Source organism: Mercenaria mercenaria, chromosome 1 (assembly GCF_021730395.1).
Source record: "Mercenaria mercenaria strain notata chromosome 1, MADL_Memer_1, whole genome shotgun sequence".
Lineage (NCBI taxonomy): Eukaryota > Metazoa > Mollusca > Bivalvia > Venerida > Veneridae > Mercenaria > Mercenaria mercenaria.
This window is the reverse complement of record NC_069361.1, coordinates 37,978,125-38,004,741: the sequence shown is the minus strand read 5'-3', so window position 1 is coordinate 38,004,741 and position 26,617 is coordinate 37,978,125. Positions and strand designations below refer to the sequence as shown.

Sequence of the window (26,617 nt, the reverse complement as noted above, 5' to 3'; positions counted from 1 at the left end):
TTTCAGATTTTAGTTATCTAGGTTTTTTAAATATTGAAAACAGGTGCAAGAAACTTAGACTTAATCATGTGTATAAAATATTTAATGATAAATGTCCGGCATATCTTAAAAAAAATTTTTAAAAGGTGTAAGGAACAACACCAGTATAATAGTAGAGGTAGTAGTACCAATTTTTATGTACCAGCTGTAAATGGTTTTACAACTTCAACTTTTTATTATAATAGTACTTTAGACTGGAACCAGTTACCACAAGTTATTCATAATACAAAGAGTACATATGCTTTTAAAAAGGAAGTTAAAAACACTTGATTTAAGATATGAAGTTGGCTGAAGATTCCAGTTATATCTATTTTTAATTATAAGTAATAGTCAAATGTAGAATTTATGTGATATGATTTTTATTGTGATAATATTTTTCGTGTAATATATGTATGTCGATGTACTGACAACATCAGTGTGCACTAATTCTGCATAACTGTATCTATTATTATTATTTATATTATTTAAATACTCTTGTCCATTATGACAATATGTTCAAAGACCCTGTTGGAAATAAACCGCAAGGCTTTTACAGGTTATCCTGTGTTTTTATATATGTCATAATCGTGCACTAGTCACCAATAATGTCTGTGATATCCAAACTGTGTTAAAATATGTGCTTTATAAATTGTGTGTACGTGATAATTGTGTCAATGTGATGTATATATTTACACGAATAAATCTATCTATCTATCATCGTCCATATGTTTTCATACATGTCAAGTTCCCGGGACAATTTTCCAGGAGATATCAGTTGAAAATCCAGGAGATTTGATGAAAATCCAGGAGTTTTATCGACCGGCATTTTTTAGGAAATTGTAGATCGAACATAAAACTGTAAAACAGATTAGATCTAAACCATATCCTTTCTGACTTGATTAATTGATTTGGTAATGGTTTCAGGGGTTGTAATTTGCATTTTATCCTTATCATACTGGACACTATTAATTCTGCCTTTGCAACCAGTGCAGATCATGATCAGCCTGCACATACCTGAAGTCTGATCATGATCTGCACTGTATGCCATTCAGTCAGTCACCTCTTTTAACAGTTAATGGTACTGTCCAAATTGAAAGATGGGCAAGTTCATTATAGAAATTTAGCAGGGTAAGGGTTTAAACATTTTTTTTCAAAAAAGTATTGATTTAAATTTATTCAATTATTACCCAGGTTTTTTTTTTTCAAAAGAACTCCCTCATCAAAGTTCCATTCTGGATGAATATGAACTGGTACAATGTTGAAATTACGTGAACCTCTTTCTAAATACATATACATGTAAGTGATTGAGGATTGTGGCATTTTCCTTTCATACCTTTTCAAATCCAACGAGATTGTGGGTCATAAATCTTACATGCACACACCTTAGTTACTGTACAGCCTTGCTAAAAGGAAGTGTCTGGGGGCACGGATCCGTACCTCTAGAATCTGATTCTCTAGACAAGGTGTCGGCCCAGTACAATTTCTTCTTCTTGGCTGTATAGTAAAACAAGCAAACTTCTGACATGGATTGTGACTTTCACAACAAAATTGCAGCATTGACAGCTCTGTATTTCTGAAGAATGGCCCTGTTCCAGTCAATATAGCTTAGAAAATCACTATCATCAACGATGAACTTTTTTGCTACACATCAAAGTTTTAAGTCCATGTTTATATTTCCAATACACATCTGTCATGTCTACCAGTCTGGAGTAGTTTTTTAATCCATTCGCACAGGAATATAGTCCTGAAAAACACAGACAAAACAACTGTTAAAGACATCAGAAATGGCACAAAATGTACACAGTCAGTAAATACATTTAAAATATAACATGTCAAAGAAGGGATGGCTTTAAAATGGGAACTTCGAAATTTCAAAAAACTACTTCCTAGGATACAACGACCCAGAAGTACTTCAATACCGGGGTGACACCTAAATCTAACCAAAATTTGAATTAAGCCAAATTTTTTACCCATATTCTGGTAAATTAGGGTATTGCGAGAAATACTCAACAAGGCATTCTCACCACATACTAAATTCTGTACCGTAGTAACACTTTAAACATGAGGCTTACTCTGCGGACAAATTGGCTCGGAAACCGGTATTTCAAGTGAAAATAGACACATTAGGAAAATTGTCATATCTTGAAAAAAATTTTGATGGATTCTTATGAAATAAAGTTTGGTGTCACCGGCTTGTCTGGTAGAATCTTTTATATAACAGTATGTCTTATTTATTCAGTAAACTTATATATCAAATAAGAAATTACTAAAAAAAATAAGACATTTTTATTTAAAAAATACAGAATTTGCTAACTAAAATGAAAATAAATTGATATTTTAAAGATTTAAAGGACAAAATTCCATGACTGAGACCAATTAGGATTACTGCAACTAATATCTGAAAGTAAAACACACCCATACACCACACTATTTACTAATAATATCAATTAAGATCAAAAGTGATTATCTAAGACTTATCACCTCTTAATGTTGCACTTCAAACAGACTTTCTGATAGCTGGATTAGCATATATTATCCTTGAAAAAACAACCTGAATGTGTTAATAATGGCACAAAAAAGACTTCTAGTTACAATACTGCCAGTCTTTAAGCAGACATCATCAAAATCTTACATCAACTGTATAGAATTCAACATGGCAAAGGGCAAACTTAAGCGCCGTGCTGCTGGCGGACATTTCAAGCCAGGAAATAACAAATCACCTGCTTACCTTCTTCCTTCTAAGGCTGCAACCGATCCTGGATGTAGTTCAGCTGTAAGTGAAGACCAGCTGGATAGGGGCTGCCCAAAGAAACCCGAACTTCGACCACGACAGCTGGATCTGAAAATGGAATGTGAACCATTAGGGAACAGGGTTGTGAATCTGGACCAACTAATTTACCTTATGGACTAGGCTCAAAACTGCAGTTCAAGTGTAATTCCTGCCATTTCCTGTCAAATAAAATGGAAACATATAAAAAAAACGTCGGGACGGCAAAGAAGCAGCAATTAACATGTTACTTGCTTCTGCCCTTCAGGATACTGCCATCGGAATAGCAAACTTTACTGAATGCTGCCAGCCTCAACACTGTCAAGCTGAATGAGGAGGACATGGCAGAAAAAAGGCAGCTAGTCATTCAGCATAATCTGGAACAAGGACATCAGAACCCGCAACTTCTAGACCTGTCCTTTGATGGCCGCTACAATGCAACAAGAATGGTGTCTTCTTACAAACCTGGACAGGCAGCTTCACAAGCCTATGGAGTTGCCATTGAAAACCATACAAGCTACAAGTATATAGTGGGACTAGCTGTACAAAATAAACTCTGCTGGACAGGGGCCTATCTGAGGAACAAGGGGTTCGACATAACTTGTCCTGGTGGCCATGCTGAATGCACAGCCACAATATCATACATGCAGCCAAAATGGCATATGGCATTGCTGAGCAGTTGTCAAATGAGGACCTACTTGTCCGCACACTGACAACTGATGGAGACACGGCAGCTCATCTGGGAATGAATGACTTCTATGATAAGCTAGGCTATGCCTGGAGTGTCAACCGCCAGGCAGATCCGCATCATCTTGGCAGCAGGCAAGTGAGAAAAGACCGGACTTCCAACTGGAGCCAGACAGTATTCGAAGGCAAGAAACTGACAGACAGTGCCAGACAACAAGCCATTTCCGCTCTGGGTAAAGATATCAAGGCCAGATGTAGCGCCATCATAGAGAAACTTCGAACCGATGGAAATGGACTGACAGAAGAAGTAGTAAATCGCTTACCGACAATAAGAGCAGCTACTATACAGTGCTACGCTGGAAACTGCAGCTTCTGTCCACACGACTCGATAGTTTGCTCTGGTCTAGTGGGTGTTGGTGACTGGTGGTACCATTCTAAGTTTCTACCAACCCATGGAATTCATCACCTGCAACTGAACAAAAATGACCGTGAGCTGTTGTCAACAATTCTCGAGATCAGACTCAGTGAGTGTGCCATCATGAGTGTGAAAAACAACACTTCAACACAGAAATGTGAGGGGTTCAACAGGGCAATACTATCTACTATGCCGAAAGATATTAACCTGTCCAGAAACTTTGCTGGTAGTCTGGCATCAAAAACACTTCAGCTGAACATTTCATTGCAAGCTTCTGTGGAAAAAAAAAGTCAAAAGCATTACCGGACTGGCTCTTTCACCACGGGCAAAAAGTTATCTGAAAACAACTTCAAAGAGGTCACAGAGACACAGAAATCATCAAACAACAGCCAAGTTCAAGACCAGCAGAAAAAATAATCGAGCAAAGCTGGAATATGCCTATCATCAAGCCCGCAGTTCAGGCCAGTATCCGGACGAGTACGTGAAAGGACAACTTGATGAGGCTCCATCAGCAAAACAGTGTTTCTAAAATTTAATGCCTTAGAAACACTGCGGTTGTTCACCTACAAGAAAAAGAAACAGAAAAAAATGGAAAGAGCACCGTCACATTCATGGCAGAATGTCTGATGATGGCCTGATGCCGGCCGAAACGGAAAGAGCTCTTGAACATTTACTGAAACTAAAATAATACATAAATAACAACAACAACAAGAACCAAAACAGCAGGCATAACTAATATCCATCTCAAATTCATTGTAATACAAACATTGCCCTGTAAATTTAAAAAAATAACAGAAAATTAAAACTATAGTCAATGTCTTGATAAATGCACTAGACAGTCTGCTAAGCGGTGCCCTGCCACATCAAAATGCCCATAACACCTAGAATGAGAAAAACAATTTTTCCTTAAATTATTTGTACTGTTTCCCTCAAAAACAAGGTGTTCAACATTTATGCACAGTTTATTATTGCACAAGTGTGATGCCTGTTGACTGCCTAAAATATCAAAATCTCTATAATGAACCATTAATGCCACACGGTGACTGGTTCGTGTTCTATAACCGGCAGACGGTGGGTCTCTTGGATCTCTGTAACGAAACTGGCCGTAGCCAAATTTGTTAATACAACCAGTCCAAAATATACATTCTCCATTTTCATGCAAGACACTGTTGATCTGCAGTTTGTTGCGGCAATGTTCCAGTAGGTCATCCATCCTAAAAAAAACTGTTCGAAAAACTGATACACAAAAATAGTGATTTTTTTTAAAAAAGTAAACAAATTAATTTTTTTCTATTTTTTTTTAAATTAATAAAATCTGTATGATTTTCTCTTATATAGCCCGGTTAATAGTCTTTTTCTTGTTGAAAGTCTTTGCGCTATTGCAGACGACTGAATAATCAAAGGGAGATGACTGTTACTTAATTTAAATGAAAATTTAACTATTAAATTTTTAAAAATTCAATAAAATTAAAATTTCACAAACCTTGATAAAATCCTTTTAGCCACTGGTTTTTATTGTTATCAGCTACTAGTGTGTGAAGTTTCATTGCTGTAAACCCTTTGGTTGCTGAGATATTCAAAATTAACTATTTCCCATATAGGTGTCGGCCCAGTACAATTTCTTCTTCTTGGCTGTATAGTAAAACAAGCAACTTCTGACATGGATTGTGACTTTCACAACAAAATTGCAGCATTGACAGCTCTGTATTTCTGAAGAATGGCCCTGTTCCAGTCAATATAGCTTAGAAAATCACTATCATCAACGATGAACTTTTTTGCTACACATCAAAGTTTTAAGTCCATGTTTATATTTCCAATACACATATGTCATGTCTCTACCAGTCTGGAGTAGTTTTTTAATCCATCCGCACAGGAATATAGTCCTGAAAAACACAGACAAAACAACTGTTAAAGACATCAGAAATGGCACAAAATGTACACAGTGTCAGTAAATACATTTAAAATATAACATGTCAAAGAAGGGATGGCTTTAAAATGGGAACTTCGAAATTTCAAAGAACTACTTCCTAGGATACAACGACCCAGAAGTACTTCAATACCGGGGTGACACCACAAGTGTTAGGGGTTTTCTAGGGGTACGGACCTCCGTTTTTCTAGAGATTAAGGGCCATTTACGTTTCAAATTTTGTTGGAAATTAGATAACAAATAAGACTTTTTTTAATTGTAACGGATCCTTTTACATATATATACTTTAACAGAAAAATTGTTGACTTAAGAAAGAAGTCCCTAATAAATAGATCCTAATTTTTCCATTTTTCGCGCATTTGCGCGTAAATCGGGGGCCAAATGGGCATTATTTTCATTCGTGGAATGAGTTTTACATAAAAAAGGACACGTTTCATGCTAATACTCGTATGTTTTCGAGTTGTTTACTTGAAAACGAAAGTAGGGTGTTTATTCTGCGGACCGCTTTCTGAAATGCGGCAATATGAGGGTACCTGATTTCAGCTGATTTGCATTTCACTGCATACTATTCAACACCCCTTGTTCTTTTCGTTTTCTTGAAGCAAATGTATGGATATCTTGTGAAAAATAGGTCTACGACGGAGTGAAAATCTAGAAACTGTAACAAAATTGGTCTGAAGTAGCTGAATTTTATATGAAACAAAGAACAATTTCTTTTATTGGTATATAGCCTTAAATGATATGCAAAGAAACAAGATCCACACCGGGTGTGGTACGGTACGGTATTTTACGGTATATAGGCACAACTTTTGGGTACGAAAATGGCACGAAATGGCGATTTCATAACGTTTCCGTGAAATAATAAAAATTCAGATTAAAATGCCGCTAATTAAAATGAATACAGACAGAGACCTTGATTATCTTGATCTTGATGATGAAAGCGATCAAGAAGCGGTCGACAGGTATTATATGTCTTATTTATTTAGTATGAAAACGATACGTACACAAGTATTGTCGACCAAAATTGTCCTAATTACACTGCCTACATAATCAGGTTCCAGAAAAAAATCACAAATTAGCTATAAAGATAAATCTGGATATATATATATATCTAGAAATAGATATAAAACCAATAGCAATTGTAAAATATGGAAATAACTGATAATCAAAAAGAAAATAGTTTAGACAGATTTGTAGCGTTTTCATTAGGAAGTGTCTAGGGCCAGTAGGGGTACGGATCTGTACTCTAGAATTTGATTCTAGAGGTACTAGAATTTGATTCTAGAGGTACGGATCATACCTCTAGACAAGCCTGTTGGGGGTTTTCTAAGGGTACGGATCTCCTTAATTTTTCTAGAGATTTAGGGTTATTTACATTTCAAATTTTGTTGAAAATGAAATAACAATTAAATAAGCTTTCATCAGTATTCACCTTAAACTTGGATCTAAACGGTTTACAGATACCAACATTCACCTGATTTATTACATTTTCTTTCGAAGCATAAATAACCGAGAACACCAAATAAATCACGAGGATTCAAACTGACAGAAAAAAAAGATTAAAGATTAAACAAAATAATGTTAATTAAATTATGTTGTGAAAAAACAAACTATTTTTAACAATAATTAACCCTACTGTAAGGGTATTTATGTTTTTTACACATTTGGCAGCTGTTTAGTCGAACTAATCCGACGTATACAGTTTGTTTTTATATTGTGACGGTCAAACTGTAACAAAAATTAAAAAGCAGTCACTCAGCGACAGTAAGCTTGTCTAGCAGCTGTTATGAGATACAGGGGACGTTTAACGGTTTTCACAAACAGTTTCTTTTACTTTAAATTTAATATATGTCAGTTAATTGATTATGAAACAATCAGTTCTGTGTCGATAATTATATGTTGTTAAATAACAAAATAAATAGGTGCATATTATTATGTCTATTTTTTTGCTAAATTTCAAATATAATTCTTGCAAGGGTTAGATTCACTCATTAATCTGTAATCAACAGTTTATTTTACAATAAACTAATCAGCACGGAACAGTGTATTCATGATCATTTGGAGTTCCTCGGTTATTTAGGTTTTGAAAGAAAAGGTAAACAGTTGGGTGAACGCTGGTATCTGCAAACCATTTAGATCCAAGTTTTAAGTGAACACTGGTTAAGTCTTATTTGTTATTTTATTTTGAACAAAATTTAAGATGTAGATAACCCTAATCTCTAGTAAAAGGAGGTCCGTACCCCTTACTGGCTTGTCAAGAGGTACGGATCCTTACCTCTAGAATTTGATTCTAGAGGTACGGATCTCCAAATCGACATAGAATAAATCCCGTCCTCCGATAATCTGCAAACATTTTTTATACATTTTCTTTGTTTAAACCTTCCTCACCGAGATTATGATGAGTTCAGCAAAAACAACAAATGGCTGCATGGTAAAGTGGTAGAACTGAAATTTCATTATTTTAAATCGACATATTTGGTGCCATAATTCATTGTGATTAGTCTGTCTGGAAATGGGAATGAAAAAAATATCTAAATGTAATTGTGCAAGGTTTTGTAATATATTGCTAGGACTTTGATGTAGATTATCAAGATAAGATAGTAAACTTGTTTTTTGTTATTATTTTTTTCTTTCAGGTTATTATATGCGGTGTTGCTCTTTATCTCATTTAGAAATGGTGTATCCTAAATTCTGAGTCACTTTAGGCTTATTTGATATGCCAGAAGCTTGTTATTAATGAAAGTTGCAAACATTATTTGGAAAATCTGTGGTTAGAAATTTATTTTATTTTAGTCCTTGCTTCCTTACAATGATTTTTCTTTATTTCAAGTTCTGATGATGAAATTGACATTCTTCTACATGGCACCCCGGAGCAGAAGAGGAAAATGGTTCGCCACAGCTCCAGTGTCACTAGAGATTCATCCAGTGAAGATGATTTTGAAAAAGAAATGAATGCTGAATTAAATGGCCAAGTAAAAGAAATAGAACGTCGGAGGGGCTCAGTCTCAGGTATTTGGGAAAAAATTGATCCGAATTAAATTTTGTGAAAGAGATCAGCTATAAAAGAAACATGAGGCTGATATATTTGAGCCCATCATTAAAAAAAAGTGCTTTATTCTGTTGATTATGTCTAACCATATTTTCGTTAATCTAGCTCAGTTCTTGAAACTGGGTCAGCCCAGGGGTCAAAAAACTATGCTACTTAGTCCAATCTTAGGAAAACCTAGTTAGCATTCCAAAGGTCACATTTTCTATAAGAATACACAGAATCTTTGTCATTTGAAATCTAGGTTCTTTTCAAAACTGGGTCATCTGGGGTCATAAAATAAGTAACTAGATCAAGTCATAGAAAACATTACTAAGTCTCCAGAAGCCACATTTTCCTTTTGTCTTTTACATCCTGGTTTCAAAAACAAGGACATTTATATGTCAAGCTGTAGAAAAACATTATTAACATTAGAGGCGGCATTGTCTACCTTATATTTTTTAAATCTGGTTAAATGTCTGTCTTTTGAAATCTTTTGCATGATTGAATTTAGGTCACCTTCGTGGAAATATTAGGTCACTATAATGTCAGTTCATTATAAAACATGATTAACACTCTTGAAATCACTCTTTGACTGCATCTCCATGAAACTTTACTGGTCTTTGTACTGAGGTCTATAAAAATTATGTAAAAACTATATCTGTGATTTACATAATGTGAGTATGGGTAATTGCTAAAGGAAAAATACTGCAAAAATATTCAATTATCTATAAATGAATGTGCTAGTATTGTTTCTGTTGATACAGAAGCTGGATGTTCAGGTACCTCAACAACAGAGGGCACAGAACCACAGAGGTTTCATGATGATGTCTATTGTGATTCAGATGAGGAAGATATGGTCACACAAGGTACAGTTATCTGCCCTTGTCTGCAATTCTTTATGAAAATAAGCAGTTTGAAGATTTTTAACTTCATTATTTGTTGTCAGTTTCAGAATATTGTTGTTATTAACAAATAATAAATAAAACATGTATTTTTCATAATATAAGGTAGAGATAGTACTTAAAATTTCAAATTATGAAAAACAATTAAAAAATTAACGTTGATTGCTTATATATATAATTTAAGACCGAATAAAATACTTAAGTCTTGACCTGATCATTTTCAGGCATGTTATTGATGATTTTCTGAAACTTCTTATTTAATTTCCATGTACTCGTTCTTGCAGATAGTCCTACCTATCTAGCCATTGATAAATATTTAATCCCCAATTATAACTGGATTACTGCAGAAAAAACTTATGTCAGTGCAAAAGAATTGTCAAATACATGCATATTGTATGATATTACAAAATGTTTTAAGACTAATAAAATAAATTCAGATCCACTATTTAAGATGAAATTTAGATATAATGTTATTTATACCATATTACACATCATATATAAAAACAAGAAAAAACTCTTCAGTATTTACCATGAAAATGGACATTTAAATGAAATGACTTATCATTAAGTTTTTAACCATACAGTTACTGCATTCTGCCTTTTAATTTTTGTCATACAGGTGTAAATGTAAATGCAAGGTAGGATTATTATTTGGGTAATTGATTGATCTCTAGTACTATGTCTATTATTATAAGGCCATTTATTTTATTTTGTTGGGTTTAATGTCGCATTGACACAATTATATGTCATATGGCGACTTCAGCTTTGATGGTGGAGGAAGACCCCAGGTGCCCCTCCGTGCATTATTTCATCACGAGGGGGCACCTGGGTAGAACCACCGACCTTCCGTAAGCCAGCAGGATGGCTTCCTCACATGAAGAGTTCAACGCCCTGTATGAGGCTCGGACCCACATCAATGAGGAGCAAGTGATTTGAAGTCAGCAACCTTAATCACTAGGCCACGGGGGCCCCATAAATAATATAAGGCCAGGGCAGATTTTCTGGTGATAAGTGCATTTTTAGCTTTGACTGTTTTAACAATTTTGTTGTCACCCTTCTGTCAGTGTCAGTATTTGCGTCACAAAAAGTTTTACATGTAAGCAGGTTCCTCAGAACTCGCTGAGCCAGATGCTTTCAAACTTCACACATGCCTTTGGCATCATTAGATGACCTTACAGGACAAGTTGTATAACTCTAGCTTTTTTTGTCAAAGTTATGTCCCTTTTTCAATTAAAATGTTTTTTAGCTTGGAATTTTGGTTAAGTTTTGCATGTAAGCAGGTTTCTTTAGAAACTGATAGGCGGAATGCTTTCAAACACCATACAAGGATCTTGACATCAAGAGATGACATCACAGGGCAAGTTGCAAGTTTTTTGCTGGACTGTTTGAAAAAATAGTTTACTGTTCGTTCTTTTTTTGTCATAGTTTTTATGTGTTTATTTAATAGGTGATAAGAAGAAACAACAAAAACAACTCAGCAATGATGATCTACTTTATGACCCCAACATTGATGATGATAATGAGAAATGGATGGAGAATCAGCGGCGATCTTACCTGTCCAAGGGCAATGGCATCTCCACACAGAAACACAGACGTCTTCCACACAGTGATGCTGTACTGGACTGCCCTGCTTGTATGACTACCCTGTGCTTAGATTGTCAAAGGTAAACTTTGAACACTTCCACATTTTCCTAAATTGCCCATTGATAAACTTTAGAGCATTTCATAAGAAGCAACTGTTTTGCAAGTCTCAGAGCTACCAGATAATTTTGGATGCAATTGGGTATTTACCCATACTTGTTGATTGTCTAATAATGCATATGTAATGATATTACAAATTGTGTTAAACAATAAATAATCAGATCCCATAAGTTGAATTAGATATAATGTTTTATCTTTACCATAAAAACAACACTTGCAGTATTTACCATACTGACTAATGAAAACTTATATAATTTTTTACTCACAGTTACATTGCTAATTTCATACATTAAACATGCTAGGTAGATATTTTTAATGACGTCTCTTAATGTTATATATAACATTTATTTTAATTTGTATGGTTAATGTTTGCCAATATATGTCTTTCACTTTCAGCTTTAATGCGAGTGAAGATCAGTCACCTCCACATTTCATCCGAGGACTGGTGTCCACCGACCTATACATGGATGCTTCCCAAGATGTTCATCCGTATATGGTCGACCACACAATGAGGTCAAATTAACAGCAAACCTTAATCATAGGCACGCAAAATAATATACCACAATTTTGGGTTTGTGATTTTGTTTTGCAACAATTTTGTTGCACCTTCTGTGTACATTTTATGGGCGTCAAAATGTTTACAGAAGCGTTCCTAGAACCGCTAGCCATGATGGCCTTTCAAACTTTCCAATCATTGCAAAGACCTTACATGACAGTTGTAAAACTTAACATTTTGTCAAATTAGCCGTTAAAGTTAACATGTTTTTAGTTATATGGAAAATTTTGCATAAGCAGTATTTTTAGAAATTGGATAGGGAATCTTTAAATAGCAGGTCTTGACACAGAATGAATTAATGGGAAGTTCGCAAGTTTTTTGCTGAAATACGCAAAATAGCGTCATTCTTTTTTAAAGTCTTTTTTAGTTATTAATAGGTGAAGAAGAACCATTCGAGTGATCTTTGTATACAATTTATGATGAAAAGAAAATAAATAGCGTATTTACTGTCCAAATATACACAAAACAAGTTAAAGTGATCTTATGGATTGCACAACTTATAATACTGTGCTAGATGAAAGGTATTTGATTCAAATCCTATGCTTATAATTGGCATTGTGAAATGTTTGCATTATAGAAAGTATGAGATGCCAATTAGTTTGATATAATAAAAAAAATATATATGTTATGTATAACTATTAATCAGTTAATTTTTTTGTTACTGCATATTATAGCTGACTAGTAGTGGGCTACAAATGTTACTGCTATTGTAAATGTTGCATAAATGTAGGTATTCTGTTTTCAAGTGCTATTAATCAAATGTATACATAGTGAAATGAGGCTATGATAGTAACTTGTATATAGTACATAGCACCAAATTTGTGAATGCGAATAACACAAGTAGAGTTGTAATCAAGGTAACTTAAAGTAAACAAAGAAATGTGTCCCTTTGATTGCTTACTCAGGTAAAAAAACCAGTGAAACTTATTTGTTATGCCCCCAGCATCTACTGATGCGGGAGGCATATAGTGATTGTCCTGTCCGTTCGCTCGTCCGTTCGTTCGTCCATACGAGGTTAACCAAATGGGACCGTTTCGTCTAGCATCAATACCCCTTACTAGAATGACTTGATACTAATGCAGATGTAACCTGTGACCATTCCTCATCTTCAAACATCACCTGACCTCAGTTTGACCTTGACCTTGATCTCATTTTGGACTTAGGTTGCTTTATATGGGCCATCTCTTGATTAACCAAATGGGACTGTTTCGTCTAGCATCATACCCCTTACAAGAATAAATTCATACTAATACAGATGTAACCTGTGACCATTCCTCATCTTCAAACATCACCTGACCTCAGTTTGACCTTGACCTCGTTTTGGACTTAGGTTGCAAAATCTATCAACAAGGATGCCACTGGGGGGCATCAAGCGTTTATTGAACGCAGCTCCTTGTTTAGTTTAAAATTGCACTGACACTATTATAGGTCATGTGGCGATTTTCCAGCATTGATGGTCGAAGGTGACCCCAGGTAGCCCTCGAGGCATTCCTTAAGCCAGCTGGAAGGCTCCCTCAAATGAAAAATGCAGCACCTCAAGTGAGGCTCGAACCAGATCGGTGAGGGTCAGTGATTCAAAGTCGGCGACCTTAACCACTTGGCCGCAGATGCCCCTGAAACTTATTACCGTACTAGAAGTAGAAAACATAGTGCCTGTTAACTATGTTAAGTAAAGAATAAATGGAATCAAATGAACCTTAGGCTAACTTGTATCAGTATGAAGGTTATGATTGCATACAGGGCAAGTAAGCTGCAAGTTAGGTCAGGGACCTGCCACCGTTAGTAAAAGGAAAAAAAACTGTGTGTTGTCAATATAAATAGTAAGTCCAAGTTTGGTTAAAGAGAATCATATTTGACTTTGAAACAATTGGAAGCTCTTTTTTTTCATGTGCAAGGCTGGCATTGCATATTGGACCAGTTAGGTTATGTTTACTTGTACTAAAAATTGAAAATACCAGTTAGGTTATGTTTACTTGTACTAAAAATTGAAAATAAGTTAATAGAAAAAATAAAAGGAATATTTAACTGGCATGTAAGTTATATAAAACTTATAAGGAGGCATTAGTAACTAAAGTTTGTATAGAAGGCCATAGAGGGTCAAGGTCACTGTTACTAAAAATAGAAGCATGGTTGATTATTTGAATTGCAAAAGAGTGAAAGATGTAACTTTGTTTTTAGCTCACCAGAACAGAAGGTTCAGAGTGAGCAGTTAGAATAGGTGGATCGTCTAGCATCCATCGTCCACATTTTCACTAAGACATCTTCTCTGAAACTACTGGTCAGAATAACACCAAATTTGGTCTGTAGCATTATACGGGCAGCTAGAGCTGAAAATAGAAAAACTTTTAAACAACTTCTTTTCATGAATCACTAGATAGACTTTCATCAAACTTGGTCTGTAGTATCATTATAAGGACCTCTCCAAATTTTTTTTCAAATGGGGGACACTTGGGCCCCTTTTAGGTGCAGCTAGAGCTAAAAATCGAAAAATACCTTTAATCAACTTCTTATTATGAACTGCTTGATGGATCTTCATCAAACTTAGTCTGTAGCATCATTATATGGTCCTCACCCATGTTTGTTCAAATAGGGGCACTTGGCCCTTTTAGAGGCTGCTAAATCTTAAAATAGAAATACTCTTAAAAGTCTTCTTCTCATGAACTGCTTGATGGATCTGCATTAAACTTTGTCTGTAGCATAATTGTATGGCCCTCTCCCAAATTTGCTCAAATGGGGGCTCTTGGCCCCTTTTAGGAGCCGCTAGAGCTAAAAATAGAAGAAAAAAAACTAGCTAAACTGTAATATAATGTTATTAATCAAGCAATTTCATATTGGCCTTGTTATTTGTCCAAGGGTTGTCGTACGGCCTCGGGCCAATATGACTGCCCGAGGACAAATAACTAGGCCAATATGAAATCGCTTGATTAATGATAATATTATTATTCAACTTTCAACTGTTGGCGGTAACAGTATAAGAACTCTGTGAGTTACCTTATGGCAGCTATGCACGTTCAGGTGAAAAATCTGATTTAGATAATTAGATATACTTGCAGTAAACAGATATTATGAGTATTGAGATTGAAGATTTTTAATGCGACAAAATCAAGAGTAACTAGAACTTACCTTATTTTTTGGAATTCCTATTTATCTGTTTATTTTCTTTAGCGAGTATCTTATCATTTGAACTGTGATAAAAACTGCTTTAAAAGTCAGTTCCTTTTAGGCTGCAAGCAACGAGACACAAAATTATACACATATGTGTTGATCAAGATAATACAACCAACCAAGCACATATTATATAGTCCCATGCCTCGTTTAATTCTTATCCGAAATTGTTTGCAGTTCACAACTGACACTCTTGTTCGCCAATTTATTTATCCACTTTCCAGCACTTGAATCACTATTTATCATTGCACAAATAGTCCACACTATGAAAATGTTTGTTAAAGATAATTTTAAGTCTCATCCTTTTAATTAATCTGAGTTTCCATATTTTATTATTATTTTTACTTGACAACTGCCAGAATTTCTGACAGGAAACACTTGAATTTTACACAATACCGACTAGCGAAAGTACCGTTGTAATCTCTGAAGACGTACATCCCGCTCAGTCATAGATCTACTTGGTTATTAAATGAACATGATGGTTGATTTTTTTTTTGTCAAAATGTGAAAAAAATGTAATCTATAACTCTGATGTAAAACAAAATGGCATCATTTAAAAATCTAAAGGAAGTGGCTTCTCCGTATTGGCCCTCTCTTTTGAACCAATCAAAATGCTTGAATTCCGTATTGGCCCTGTTTTTCTCGTATTGGCCCTGTTTTTCTCATATTGGCTCAGTTATGTTTTGTATTAGCTCTGTCTGTTTCATATGATGCTTGCAATTGATCTAATACAGTGTGTAATATTGTAAAGTTGAATAATAATAATTCATATTGAATAAGGGAGAAAACTGCTAAACATTGTACTGACTACTGAGTAAGAATTATTTCTCTTGAATAAACATAAATTACATGAGTCTATACATACCATATTTTCATCTCTCTGTTGTTGTTTTTCAGACATGATGTTTATGACAACCAGTATAGGGCAATGTTTGTGACAAATTGTAAAGTTGACACTTCAGAATTTCTTAAATATCCCAAAACTGATAAAAGATCTCGGAAACGGAAGAAAGCCAGTCAGAACAGTGACAATGATACTAATGTTGATAAATTCCACCCTGTGAAATGTGAGGAATGTAACACTGTTGTTGCTGTGTTTGATGAAGATGAAGTGTATCATTTCTTTAACGTGCTGGCAAGTTACTGAAAATGTTCATGTGAGTCAAATTATGTGTTAAGGTCATCAAAGTCTTGATTGTAATGTTTTAGCAAATGAAGGGCTGGTCTAAAAAGTTACCATATTACCACAGTGAAGTGCATGAAATGACTGCAGCAAACAGTAGCACAAGAAGGGACTTCAATATGTGAAATTATTTTCATTTTGAAGAAGAAAAGTTACCACATCTGACAAAAAAATACATATATAACTTGTAAAGATATCGCTTCTAGTGATATGCTATTTGTATAATTGTAATAATGCTGTGGTTGTGATCCTGATTTAGGCCATCCATCTGCTTACTCGTCACAATTCACATGTAGCGATAATGCATAAGTAAGGATGTATTGCTAGGGTCTTGAGTGTATTTTATTTCTTTTTAATGAAATATTTAACAGTTAAAGGGAGTGGTATGCACATACAGTAGTAATGACTGTCCATAAATATGTCATATTATCATACAAACAGTTGATTGAATAATAAGAAATTAACTTTGTTGGGTAAATTAGCCTTTTTGATGGAATAAATTATTTTAGTAATTGTATGTTCTTTATGATTTTGTACTTGTATTTTCTTGAAGTTGATATTTCTAATCAGTTTGAAATGACCAAATTATGTATCATATAGATAATGGCTATATGAGGTAGTTCAACATTATGGATCAATTTTTAGCTCGACTATTCATAGAATAGTAGAGCTATTGGACTCGCCCATGCGTCGGCGTCCGCGTCAGCGTCCGCGTCCGCGTCCCGATTTGGTTAAGTTTTTGTATGTAAGCTGGTATCTCAGCAACCACTTGTGGGAATGGATTGAAACTTCACACACTTATTCACTGTGATAAACTGACTTACATTGCACAGGTTCCATAACTCTGTTTTGCTTTTTTACAAAATTATGCCCCTTTTTTGACTTAGAAATTTTTGGTTAAGGTTTTGTATGTAAGCTTGTATCTCAGTAACCACTTGTGGGAATGGATTGAAACTTCACACACTTATTTACTGTGATAAACTGACTTACATTGCACAGGTTCCATAACTCTATTTTGCTTTTTTACAAAATTATGCCCCTTTTTCGACTTAGAATTTTTTGGTTAAGGTTTTGTATGTAAGCTGGTATCTCAGTACTCACTAATGGGAATGGATTGAAACTTCACACACTTGTTCACTGTCATGATCTGACATGCACAAAGCAGGTCCCATAACTTTATTTTGATTTTTTACAAAATTATGCCCCTTTTTCAACATAGAAATTTTTGGTTAAGTTTTTGTATGTAAGCTGGTATCTCAGTATCCACTAATGGGAAAGGATTGAAACTTCACACACTAGTTCATTTCATGATATGACGTGCAGTGCAAAGGGTCAATAACTCAACTTTGCATTTTTACAAATTATGCCCCTTTTTCAACTTAGGACTTTTTGGTAAATTTTATATGTAAGCTGGTATTCAGTACCCACTAATGGAATGGATGAAACTTCATACACTTGTCCACTGTCATGAGCTGATAAGCACTATGCAGGTTCCATAACCCTATTTTACTTTTTTACTAAATTATGCCCCTTTTTTCGACTTTCTTATTCATTCAAGCGACAAGGCTTTAAATAGTCGAGCGTGCTGTCCTCGACAGCTCTTGTTTTTCTACAAATAAACCCTGATTTTTCAAAACTTAGAATATACTACGGGGGGGAGGGGGGGGGGGGGCTATTATACACACCATAGTACATATAGCTATCATTTAAAGGCATATAGCTTTGAGACTTATTTTTTCTTTTTCTAGGTCAATTACTAACCTTACTACTTCAAGACCCATAACTCTGACATGTAATTTGGCCAAATTATGCCCCCTTTTGGACTTTGAAAATACTGGTTAAAGTTTTGCATGCAAATTACTATCTCCAAAACTAAAGCAAATATTGAATTGAAACTTCACACATTTTCGGGTTTATAAAACTAGGTCATAGCATGAAGTACCTCTGACATGTTTTTTTTTTTTGCAAAATTATGTCCCCTTTTGAACTTAATACTTCTGGTTAAAGTTTTGCATGCCAGTTACTATCTCCAAAACTAATGCAGATACTGGATTGAAACTATACAGATATTTTAACATTTAGGAATATTCCTGCTTCTGGGACAACAATTCCAATAGTCGAGCATTGGCTGTTTCACAGACAGCTCTTGTTTTCAACAAATTAAATTTTAATGAAACTTTCCACAGTTGTTAACCAACACTTCACTTTTTTTTTTTAAACTTTAAAAATACTTTATCCATATTGTTACTGTATATATAAAGAATATTAGGTTATTGTCCTATAAATTTAAATCCATTAGGTAAGTCAAAGAAAATATATGTCGAGGATTTAGTTGTTAACATAGTTATAGAATTTTTATCAAAATTGGGCAATTCTCAAAATATTATATTGAAATTATATAACATGACAATATCAAACGAAATCCTATTATTTCATTACGGGAGAACATGCTGAATCTGGAGTTCCATGTTTGACATCACCTGGTAAACATATTAAATTACGTGAATGTCACATACACTGGTATTTTGCAGCGTTCAGCCAAGTTCATTAACTAGCCAAATCGCCCGAGGCACTTCAGAATTATGGCCCTTGAATTACCTAAAATCAGCCTTTTTACTCTTCAAAGGTGTCTTTGTAGTGAGTAAACAGTATATAAAGACTGACTTGCTATTTAGATAATTAGGCAGTTGTGGGAGACATGCGCTTTTCTCAAAAGCAGCTCTAGTTTGATATTTGATATTCTTTTCCAACAACCGAGTCTCTGTATATTGGAGCAAAACTAATATACAGATATGAGCTTCATGAGTGGTAGTGACATTTTTTTAGCACAGTAAGATTACTACTTTAATACTTTCATCTGTTATGCATATTTCATAAGTAATTTCTTAGATATTTAGGCATGTTTGTTATTTAACCATGATTTATGACATCCGCTAATTCCAAGAAAATTTTAAGCTCACCTGATGTTTGTTTGTTTTGGGTTTAACGCCGTTTTTCAACAGTATTTCAGTCATGTAACGGCAGGCAGTTAACCTAACCAGTGTTCCTGGATTCTTTACCAGTACATACCTGTTCTCTGCAAGTAACTGCCAACTTCCCCACATGAATCAGAGGTGGAGGACTAATGGTTTCAGACACAATGTTGTTTATCAAATAGTCACGGAGAACATATGCCCCGCACGAGGATCGAACTCATGACCCTGTGATCCGAAACCAAGGCTCTACCTACTGAGCTAAGCAGGCTCAAGGTGAGCTATTGTGATCACCTTGTGTCCACCGTTGTGGTCAATAATATGATGGCTAACAAAGAGGTTTCAATTTTTGTCAAATCTTAATGAAACTTGGTCAGAATATTACCCTCAATTAAATCTCTACATGCTACAGTTAGATATATTTTTTTAGGTAACAGAGATTGATATCTTGTTGAAAATGAGTTTTCTTATTCTTCAAATGATACACTGATTTTATTGGAATATTTTTGGCCCTCGCCTTTTTCAAAGAAGAAAGGGGGACAAAGAAATGGACTGCCTCTTTCTGGAAGTCTTTCCGTCTTTCTGTCAGAAGCTATATTTTATTACATGGCCCTTTGTACATGTATATATATATATATATATATATAGTGTTTATTCTATTTTCTGTCTGTCTGCAGTCATATCTGCGGCATGATTGAAGGATTTCATTAAAATGTGGCTGAAATGATAATGCTATAGGGCAATATGGCCCTGCAAGTTTCACTTAGATTGGTTGAGGAAGACAAGAATTATGGCTTTTGTAATTTTATATATAGTACATACATGGTGTTTTTATTCATTTTTAAGCCCCCGAAGGGAGGCATATTAGTTTTCAACTGCCCGTTCGTTCGTTCGTCACAATGTTAAATTTTTGCATGAAAGCACTTTACTCGCGAACCACTGCACCCAGGACCTTCAAACTTCACATGCTGATAGTACTTATTGAGTACACGACCCCTACTGACTTTGGGGTCACCAGGTCCAGGTCAAAGGTCAAGGCGCTGCGGGGGCATTTGTCACCATTAGTGACAGGTCTTGTTTTTTTCTGTCAAGGAGTCATATCTCAGAATTGGTTCATAGGATTTTAGTAAAACATAATGGAATGGGCACAGTATTTTATTTTTATAGAAATAGTGTTAAAAATATCATGCAAAGGAGCTAAGCAATAATATTAAAACATCAATAAAACCCTACAACAAAACATCAATTCTATACTTCATTTGCATATGAAAGGGAAGTAAATATATACTAAAGCTAGAAGTAAAACGCTAATTTTATACTGTTTCAATAAAATACTAATACTTGTCAAAACAAGTTTAACACTACTACTGTACTTTTTTTTACAGAAATCCATAATAGCATTGTAAAATGAGCCATGCCATGGGAAAACCAACATAGTGGCTTTGCAACCAGCATGGATCCAGACCAGCCTGCGCATCCGCGCAGTCTGGTCAGGATCCATGCTGTTCGCTAACGGTTTCTCCAATCCCAATAGGCTTTAAAAGCGAACAGCATGGATCCTGACCAGACTGCGCGGATGCGCAGGCTTGTCTGGATCCATGCTGGTTGCAAAGCCACTATGTTGGTGTTCTCATGGCGCGGCTCAAATGTTAATTCAGATCGTGTTTGGTATGATTCTAGCCGGATTATTTAGGGAAAAGACGGTTCTTTTTAAAAGTGACTGAACAGCATTTTCCAACCAAGACACATTTACAGATTAAAATTTTCTGTAATTTCGTTACATGATATTAATTAATTCAGTTCCATCTTTATTTCATATAAACAATTTAATCTTAAGACCTCATACTTCAGTACTTTAGAGCATTTCATTGATATGAAAATCATATAAAGCCAGTTAGTATGAAATGTTCTCTTAAAAAAAAAATTTAAAGTTATGTACATGTAAGAAATGTAATCTGTTCTGGAAAACAAGACACTGAAAATGCTACTCTCTTAGAAATTACGTGTATGTAGACATTTTCTCAATGAATAAAACTAAAACCGAAAAGTGGTCTAGATCTTTTCACCTGAATTGCAATTGCACTGACAAGCTGAGAAGCAGCTATTACAATACATAAAGCCAAAGAGACTCTTTCTAAATGAAATTTGTTTCTGCTTTGTGTAACTACTAGATGGTATACCAGTATTATGTACTTCACAGATCATTCAGCATAACAAACAGCCCGCTGACTAGCTTTTACAAAAAGCTAACCTTGTTTGACAGTTTGTACTGCAGTGATATATTACAATTTTTTAATTCTCACGATGTGTATTTTGGTGCCCCCCTCCCCCATGAGTGGTGGGGGCATATAGATTTGGTCTTGTCCGTGCATCCGTGCGTCCATCCGAAGTTCGTGACGCACCTAGCTCGAAAAGTATTTGATATAAATTGATGAAACCTTGCATGAGTCTTTATCATGATATGAACTTGCACACCTCCTATTTTTCGTCTGGCTCCGCCCCCTATTTTCAAAGTTATGGCCCCTGAAATAGTCAAAAATGCACATTTTTACCTTGTGACACACCTAGCTCAAAAAGTATTTGATATAGATTCATGAAACCTTGCATGAGTTTTAATCATGATATGAACTTGCACACCTCCTATTTTTCATTTGGCTCCGCCCCCTATTTTCAGAGTTAAGGCCCCTGAAATAGTCAAAAATGCACATTTTCACCTTGTGACATGCCTAGCTCCAAAAGTATTTGATATAGATTCATGAAACATTGCATGAGTCTTAATCATGATATGAACTTGCGCACCTCCTATTTTTCATTGGGTCCGCCCCCTTTTTTCAGAGTTATGGCCCCCGAAAGAGTCAAAAATGCACATTTTCACCTTGTGACACGCCTTGCTCAAAAAGTATTTGAAATAGATTCATGAAACCATGCATGAGTCTTAATCATGATATGAACTTACGCACCTCCTATTTTTCGTTTGGCCCCACCCCCTATTTTCAGATTTATGGCCCCCGAAATAGTCAAAAATGCACATTTTCACCTTGTGACATGCCTAGCTCAAAGTATTTGATATAGATTCATAAAACCTTGTATGAGTCTTAATCATGATATGAACTTGCGCACCTCCTATTTTTCATTTGGGACCGCCTCCTATTTTTAGAGTTATGGCCCCTGAAATAGTCAAAAATGTACATTTTCACCTTGTGAGGCACCTAGCTCAAAAAGTATTTAATATAAATGGTTGAAAACTTGCATAAGTCTTTATCATGATATAAACTTGCACCCCCTATTTTTAAAGTTATTGCCCCTGAAATAGTAAAATATGCACTTCTTCACCTAATTATGTGCCTAGCTCAAAAAGTATTAGATGTAAGTTCAGGAAACCTTGCTGGAGTCTTTATCATGATGTGACCTTGCACACTTGTCATTTTTCTTGAAAATCTTAGCTCTTATTACAGAGTTATGGCCCTTGAAATAGCCAAAATAGTGCATTTTTTGTTTGTGATGCACATAGCTCGAAAAATATATGGCCTAGAATAATGAATCCTTTTCAAAAAATTGTTGTTGAGGCTATACCCCATTAAGATTGCAAACATTTGAATTATTTGTGACAAATGTACCAGTGTGGGGGGGGGGGCACACCCTGTGTCCTACAGACACATTCTAGTTTACAATGCCACAAACTGTCATTTAGAAAAACTTTTTTCTCTAAAATTGTGCCAGTTTCATTTGAAATGTACAAGCAACCTAAAACAACCTAAATGCTTGAAAAAATACAAGGTTATAGCTTTATACCAATAGTTTCTAAGGTTTTATGGCATTTTCAGTAACGTAAGACAATGCGTCAGATTTTGCCAAAAAATAGCTGTAGCGACATAATTTTCAATCAGTTATCCAAACTGTAGCCTAGTTTTGCCCTGTTTTGTCATTTTCTACTCTGATCTGCATACATATTACACATTTAAACTGTTAAGTATGTTCAATTTTACCTCTGACTGCTAAAAATTATCAATCTATGCTTGTCAGATGTAGAATGAAATGAAAACACGACTTGAGTATATAAAGCATATCATTAGCTCGACTATTCAAGGAATAGGGGAGCTATCCTACTCGCCCCGGCGTCGGCATGAGCGTTAGCGTGAGCGTCACACAAATGTTTAAGTTTGCGTACCACCCCAAATATTTTCAAAGTCCATTGAGATATTGCTTTCATATTTTGCATACTTGTTTACAATCATGTCCCCAGTCTGTAAAAAGGAGGAGGCAACTCTATCAAGCATTTTGACTGAATTATGGCCCCTTTTTGACTTAGAATAAATGTTAAAGTTTGAGCACCACCCCAAATATTTTCAAAGTCCATTGAGATATTGCTTTCATATTTTGCATACTTGTTTACCATCATGACCCCAGTCTGTAAAAAGGAGGAGGCAACTCTATCAAGCATTTTGACTGAATTATAGCCCCTCTTCGACTTAGAATATGTTTATTGTAATGCTAAAGTTTTACTCATTGCTTATATTATACTACCAAGCACTGAGAATAGTCGAGCGCGCTGTCCACTGACAGTTCTTGTTTAATCATCATGAAATGATCTAAACCCAAAATTTACTCCATACAAAAGGTATGTAAGCAAGTAAAGCAAGAAAAGGTTAAAAAATTCAATTAAAATATAATATATACAACTCTTTATCAGTACCATTCAGTCGAAAATTTATTAACTTTTACTCTGCTAATTTTCTAAAATGGACTGCTTCACCAATTGATTTGGGCAGTACCACTTGTTATTCAAAGGGGTGTTCACTGAAAATTTACTGACTGAATAGCGAACAGTGCAGACCATGATCAGCCTGTTCGTCTGTGCAACCTTATCTTTGTCTGTACTGTTCGCAAAGGCAAAATCAGTTGCTGCCAGCAGGCTAAAGGTCAATCGGGTACAGTGTCCCGCAATGAATTATGATCAGTTAAAATCTTGTCAACTCGATCGATGTTCGCACATTTTCCTTCCGAAATATACGTTCACAAATATGACAGAGACATCCACAGATCTCCTTCAAATCCTGTCTAAAGTCACTTCCACATACACAATACAGAATGAAGTTAAGTCCACTATTTAGTAAGTACGTAGTATTTATCAGAACAAGATTTAGAAGAGGTAAAGGTACTGGTATGTATGCCTTTAATTCATCAAGCGCTCTTGGAATGGTACAGATGCAATGTAAAAGACTTATTCCTACAACGATTGTTGATATTTGCCTAATTTGTCTCTGTTGTCCGGGGTTATGACTGACTGGTCTACTAAAACACAGTTTTATGATGACAACACTGTTACATGCAGTCAGTATTAGAAGCGGAAGAAGAAACGTGCACAGAGCTGTTGAAAATACAGCAACTGCTCTAGCCAAGTTCGGATTCACTATTGAGGGGTTGTAGGCACAGTAAACATACGTTACATTGTAAAATGTAAACATTTTATGTTCCATTGCCAGTGGGACTGTCATATTAACGGTAAGGATACATACTGCGATCAGACATAACACGGTTAGAGAGCGCCGTCTAGCGTTGCTTTGATAAAATCGTAATGGAAAGCAGGTATACAGCATTCGTTCCGCGGCAATAGCTACCGTTATCCACGCTGATCCTTGTGGAATAACATAGATCAAAAAGTATGCCGCAAGTTTACATGATACATCATTCAATATTACTCCCAACTCCATAAGACTGTGCTATGATCATATATCCAAACGTTAACAAAAGAAGAAGATCCGTAAATGCTAGAGAACACATGTAGGTGGAACAGCTTGCTTGTCGGCTTTTCCTTCCGCGCGTCCAAACAATAATTGAAATGATGTTACCAATTACGCCGATGAGGATGATGACGCTCTCGATAATAGCGGTAGTTGACCACATGATTCTGGGTTGTTGTTGATGTTCTAATGCCTATAAAACCTTTTTTGTTGCCCTTTTAAGTGCGTTTTAACCAGTTTCTATATTGTAACAGATACTGAATAGTGTCTGTTTGAAATACCTGTTATCAAAATAACAAATATTTGAATATAGATTACGAGAAGTTCACACTCTCATTCTTAAGTTTCCACAACGCGTTCTTTCAATTTATAGTCCATATTTTCTTTTTCATTTTGCATGTAGAATTCCTGGCAGATTAATGAAGATATTTTTGTTTAATATTACTTGGCTTATATTTGATAGTATCGTGTTTCCGACTAAATTTTCCAGTTAAAACATTTGATATAGACGGAGAATAGAATAGATAGGGATATATATATACAAGTAGTTTGTTTTCTGTGTTTTCTATCTTTGTTCGTTCGTTTATTTGTTGTTTGTTTTGCATCATGAGTCTAGTACGTACCCCATTTTGTTATGTGTATTACATGTGTATACCATCTTTTTTATTTCGATGTACAAGAGTTTGAGATTATAGTAATCAATATCTTCAAGGTCAAGGTCATATCAAAATGTCCAAATGGGCACATTTTATGAACATTCATTCTCTCCTTCATTAAACAGTTGATATAAAAATTATAACACGACGACCTGTCGCGCTCATTACCAATTTTCCCATCTCCGAGGTCAATGTTACACTTATCGAAGGCTTAAATTCTGTCCTATTTATGTCCAGGCGATAACTGTTTAATTCAACAAGGAATTAAAAAATGGTCGATATGACAGTGTTTCGGATAGGAAGTTCGTAGCTCTACTGGCAAGGTCACTCTTAAGAGTTTAAAGATTTTGCATGTTATTACATACTCGTTTCTATTCCGTGTTATGTTACACTGGCACCGGAAACGTCAATATTTTTCCATACACTGACGCCTGAATTTCATATTGGGTGCGTGACGTAATTCAGTGTTGTTGCTGCACTATTTTTTTCTATTTAGTTCAGTATTGTCAGTCCTATTCAGGCTATTGAATATATTTATGATATTTACATAATATTTATACGTGTAGATGCGTATGTAATAAAAAAGGTTATTATTTTGCATCGGGAAATATGCACTCGTTCTTCAGCGGAAGAATAGTGCGCTCCTAAAGTCGTGCAATATTTCCGCTGAAGAACTCGTGCATATTTCCCGATACAAAGCTAATAACCTATAATTATTCATTCTAAACAATATCTTTTTCATTTATCAAGGGGTTTTGAATAATGTTACGAAAATCAAGACCGGGGGTTATTTTTTATATATAGTTTTTTACATTAGACTTTAATTCATCTTGCATCAAACTCTTAGTATAATAATAAACCATTTTATTACATACTCGTTTCTATTTCCCGTTAAGTTA

General features: G+C 35.1%; 1 protein-coding gene and 1 long non-coding RNA gene across 2 annotated transcripts; one reads left to right on the top strand and one right to left on the bottom strand.

Moving 5' to 3' along the window:
- Positions 1-2,746: 2,746 nt before the first annotated feature.
- On the bottom strand, positions 2,747-5,847 carry LOC123545360 (uncharacterized). The gene is made up of 3 exons (XR_008369852.1): positions 5,371-5,847; positions 3,796-3,944; positions 2,747-2,857 (listed from the first exon to the last, which is right to left on the bottom strand). It is a non-coding gene; the product is annotated as an uncharacterized LOC123545360 (long non-coding RNA).
- Positions 5,848-6,614: 767 nt separating this feature from the next.
- On the top strand, positions 6,615-16,866 carry LOC123541306 (E2F-associated phosphoprotein-like). The gene is made up of 5 exons (XM_045326734.2): positions 6,615-6,776; positions 8,645-8,823; positions 9,607-9,708; positions 11,192-11,408; positions 16,064-16,866. The coding sequence occupies exons 1-5, from the start codon at positions 6,694-6,696 to the stop codon at positions 16,311-16,313; spliced, it is 831 nt and encodes a 276-aa protein (XP_045182669.2). The 5' UTR covers positions 6,615-6,693; the 3' UTR covers positions 16,314-16,866.
- Positions 16,867-26,617: the final 9,751 nt, after the last annotated feature.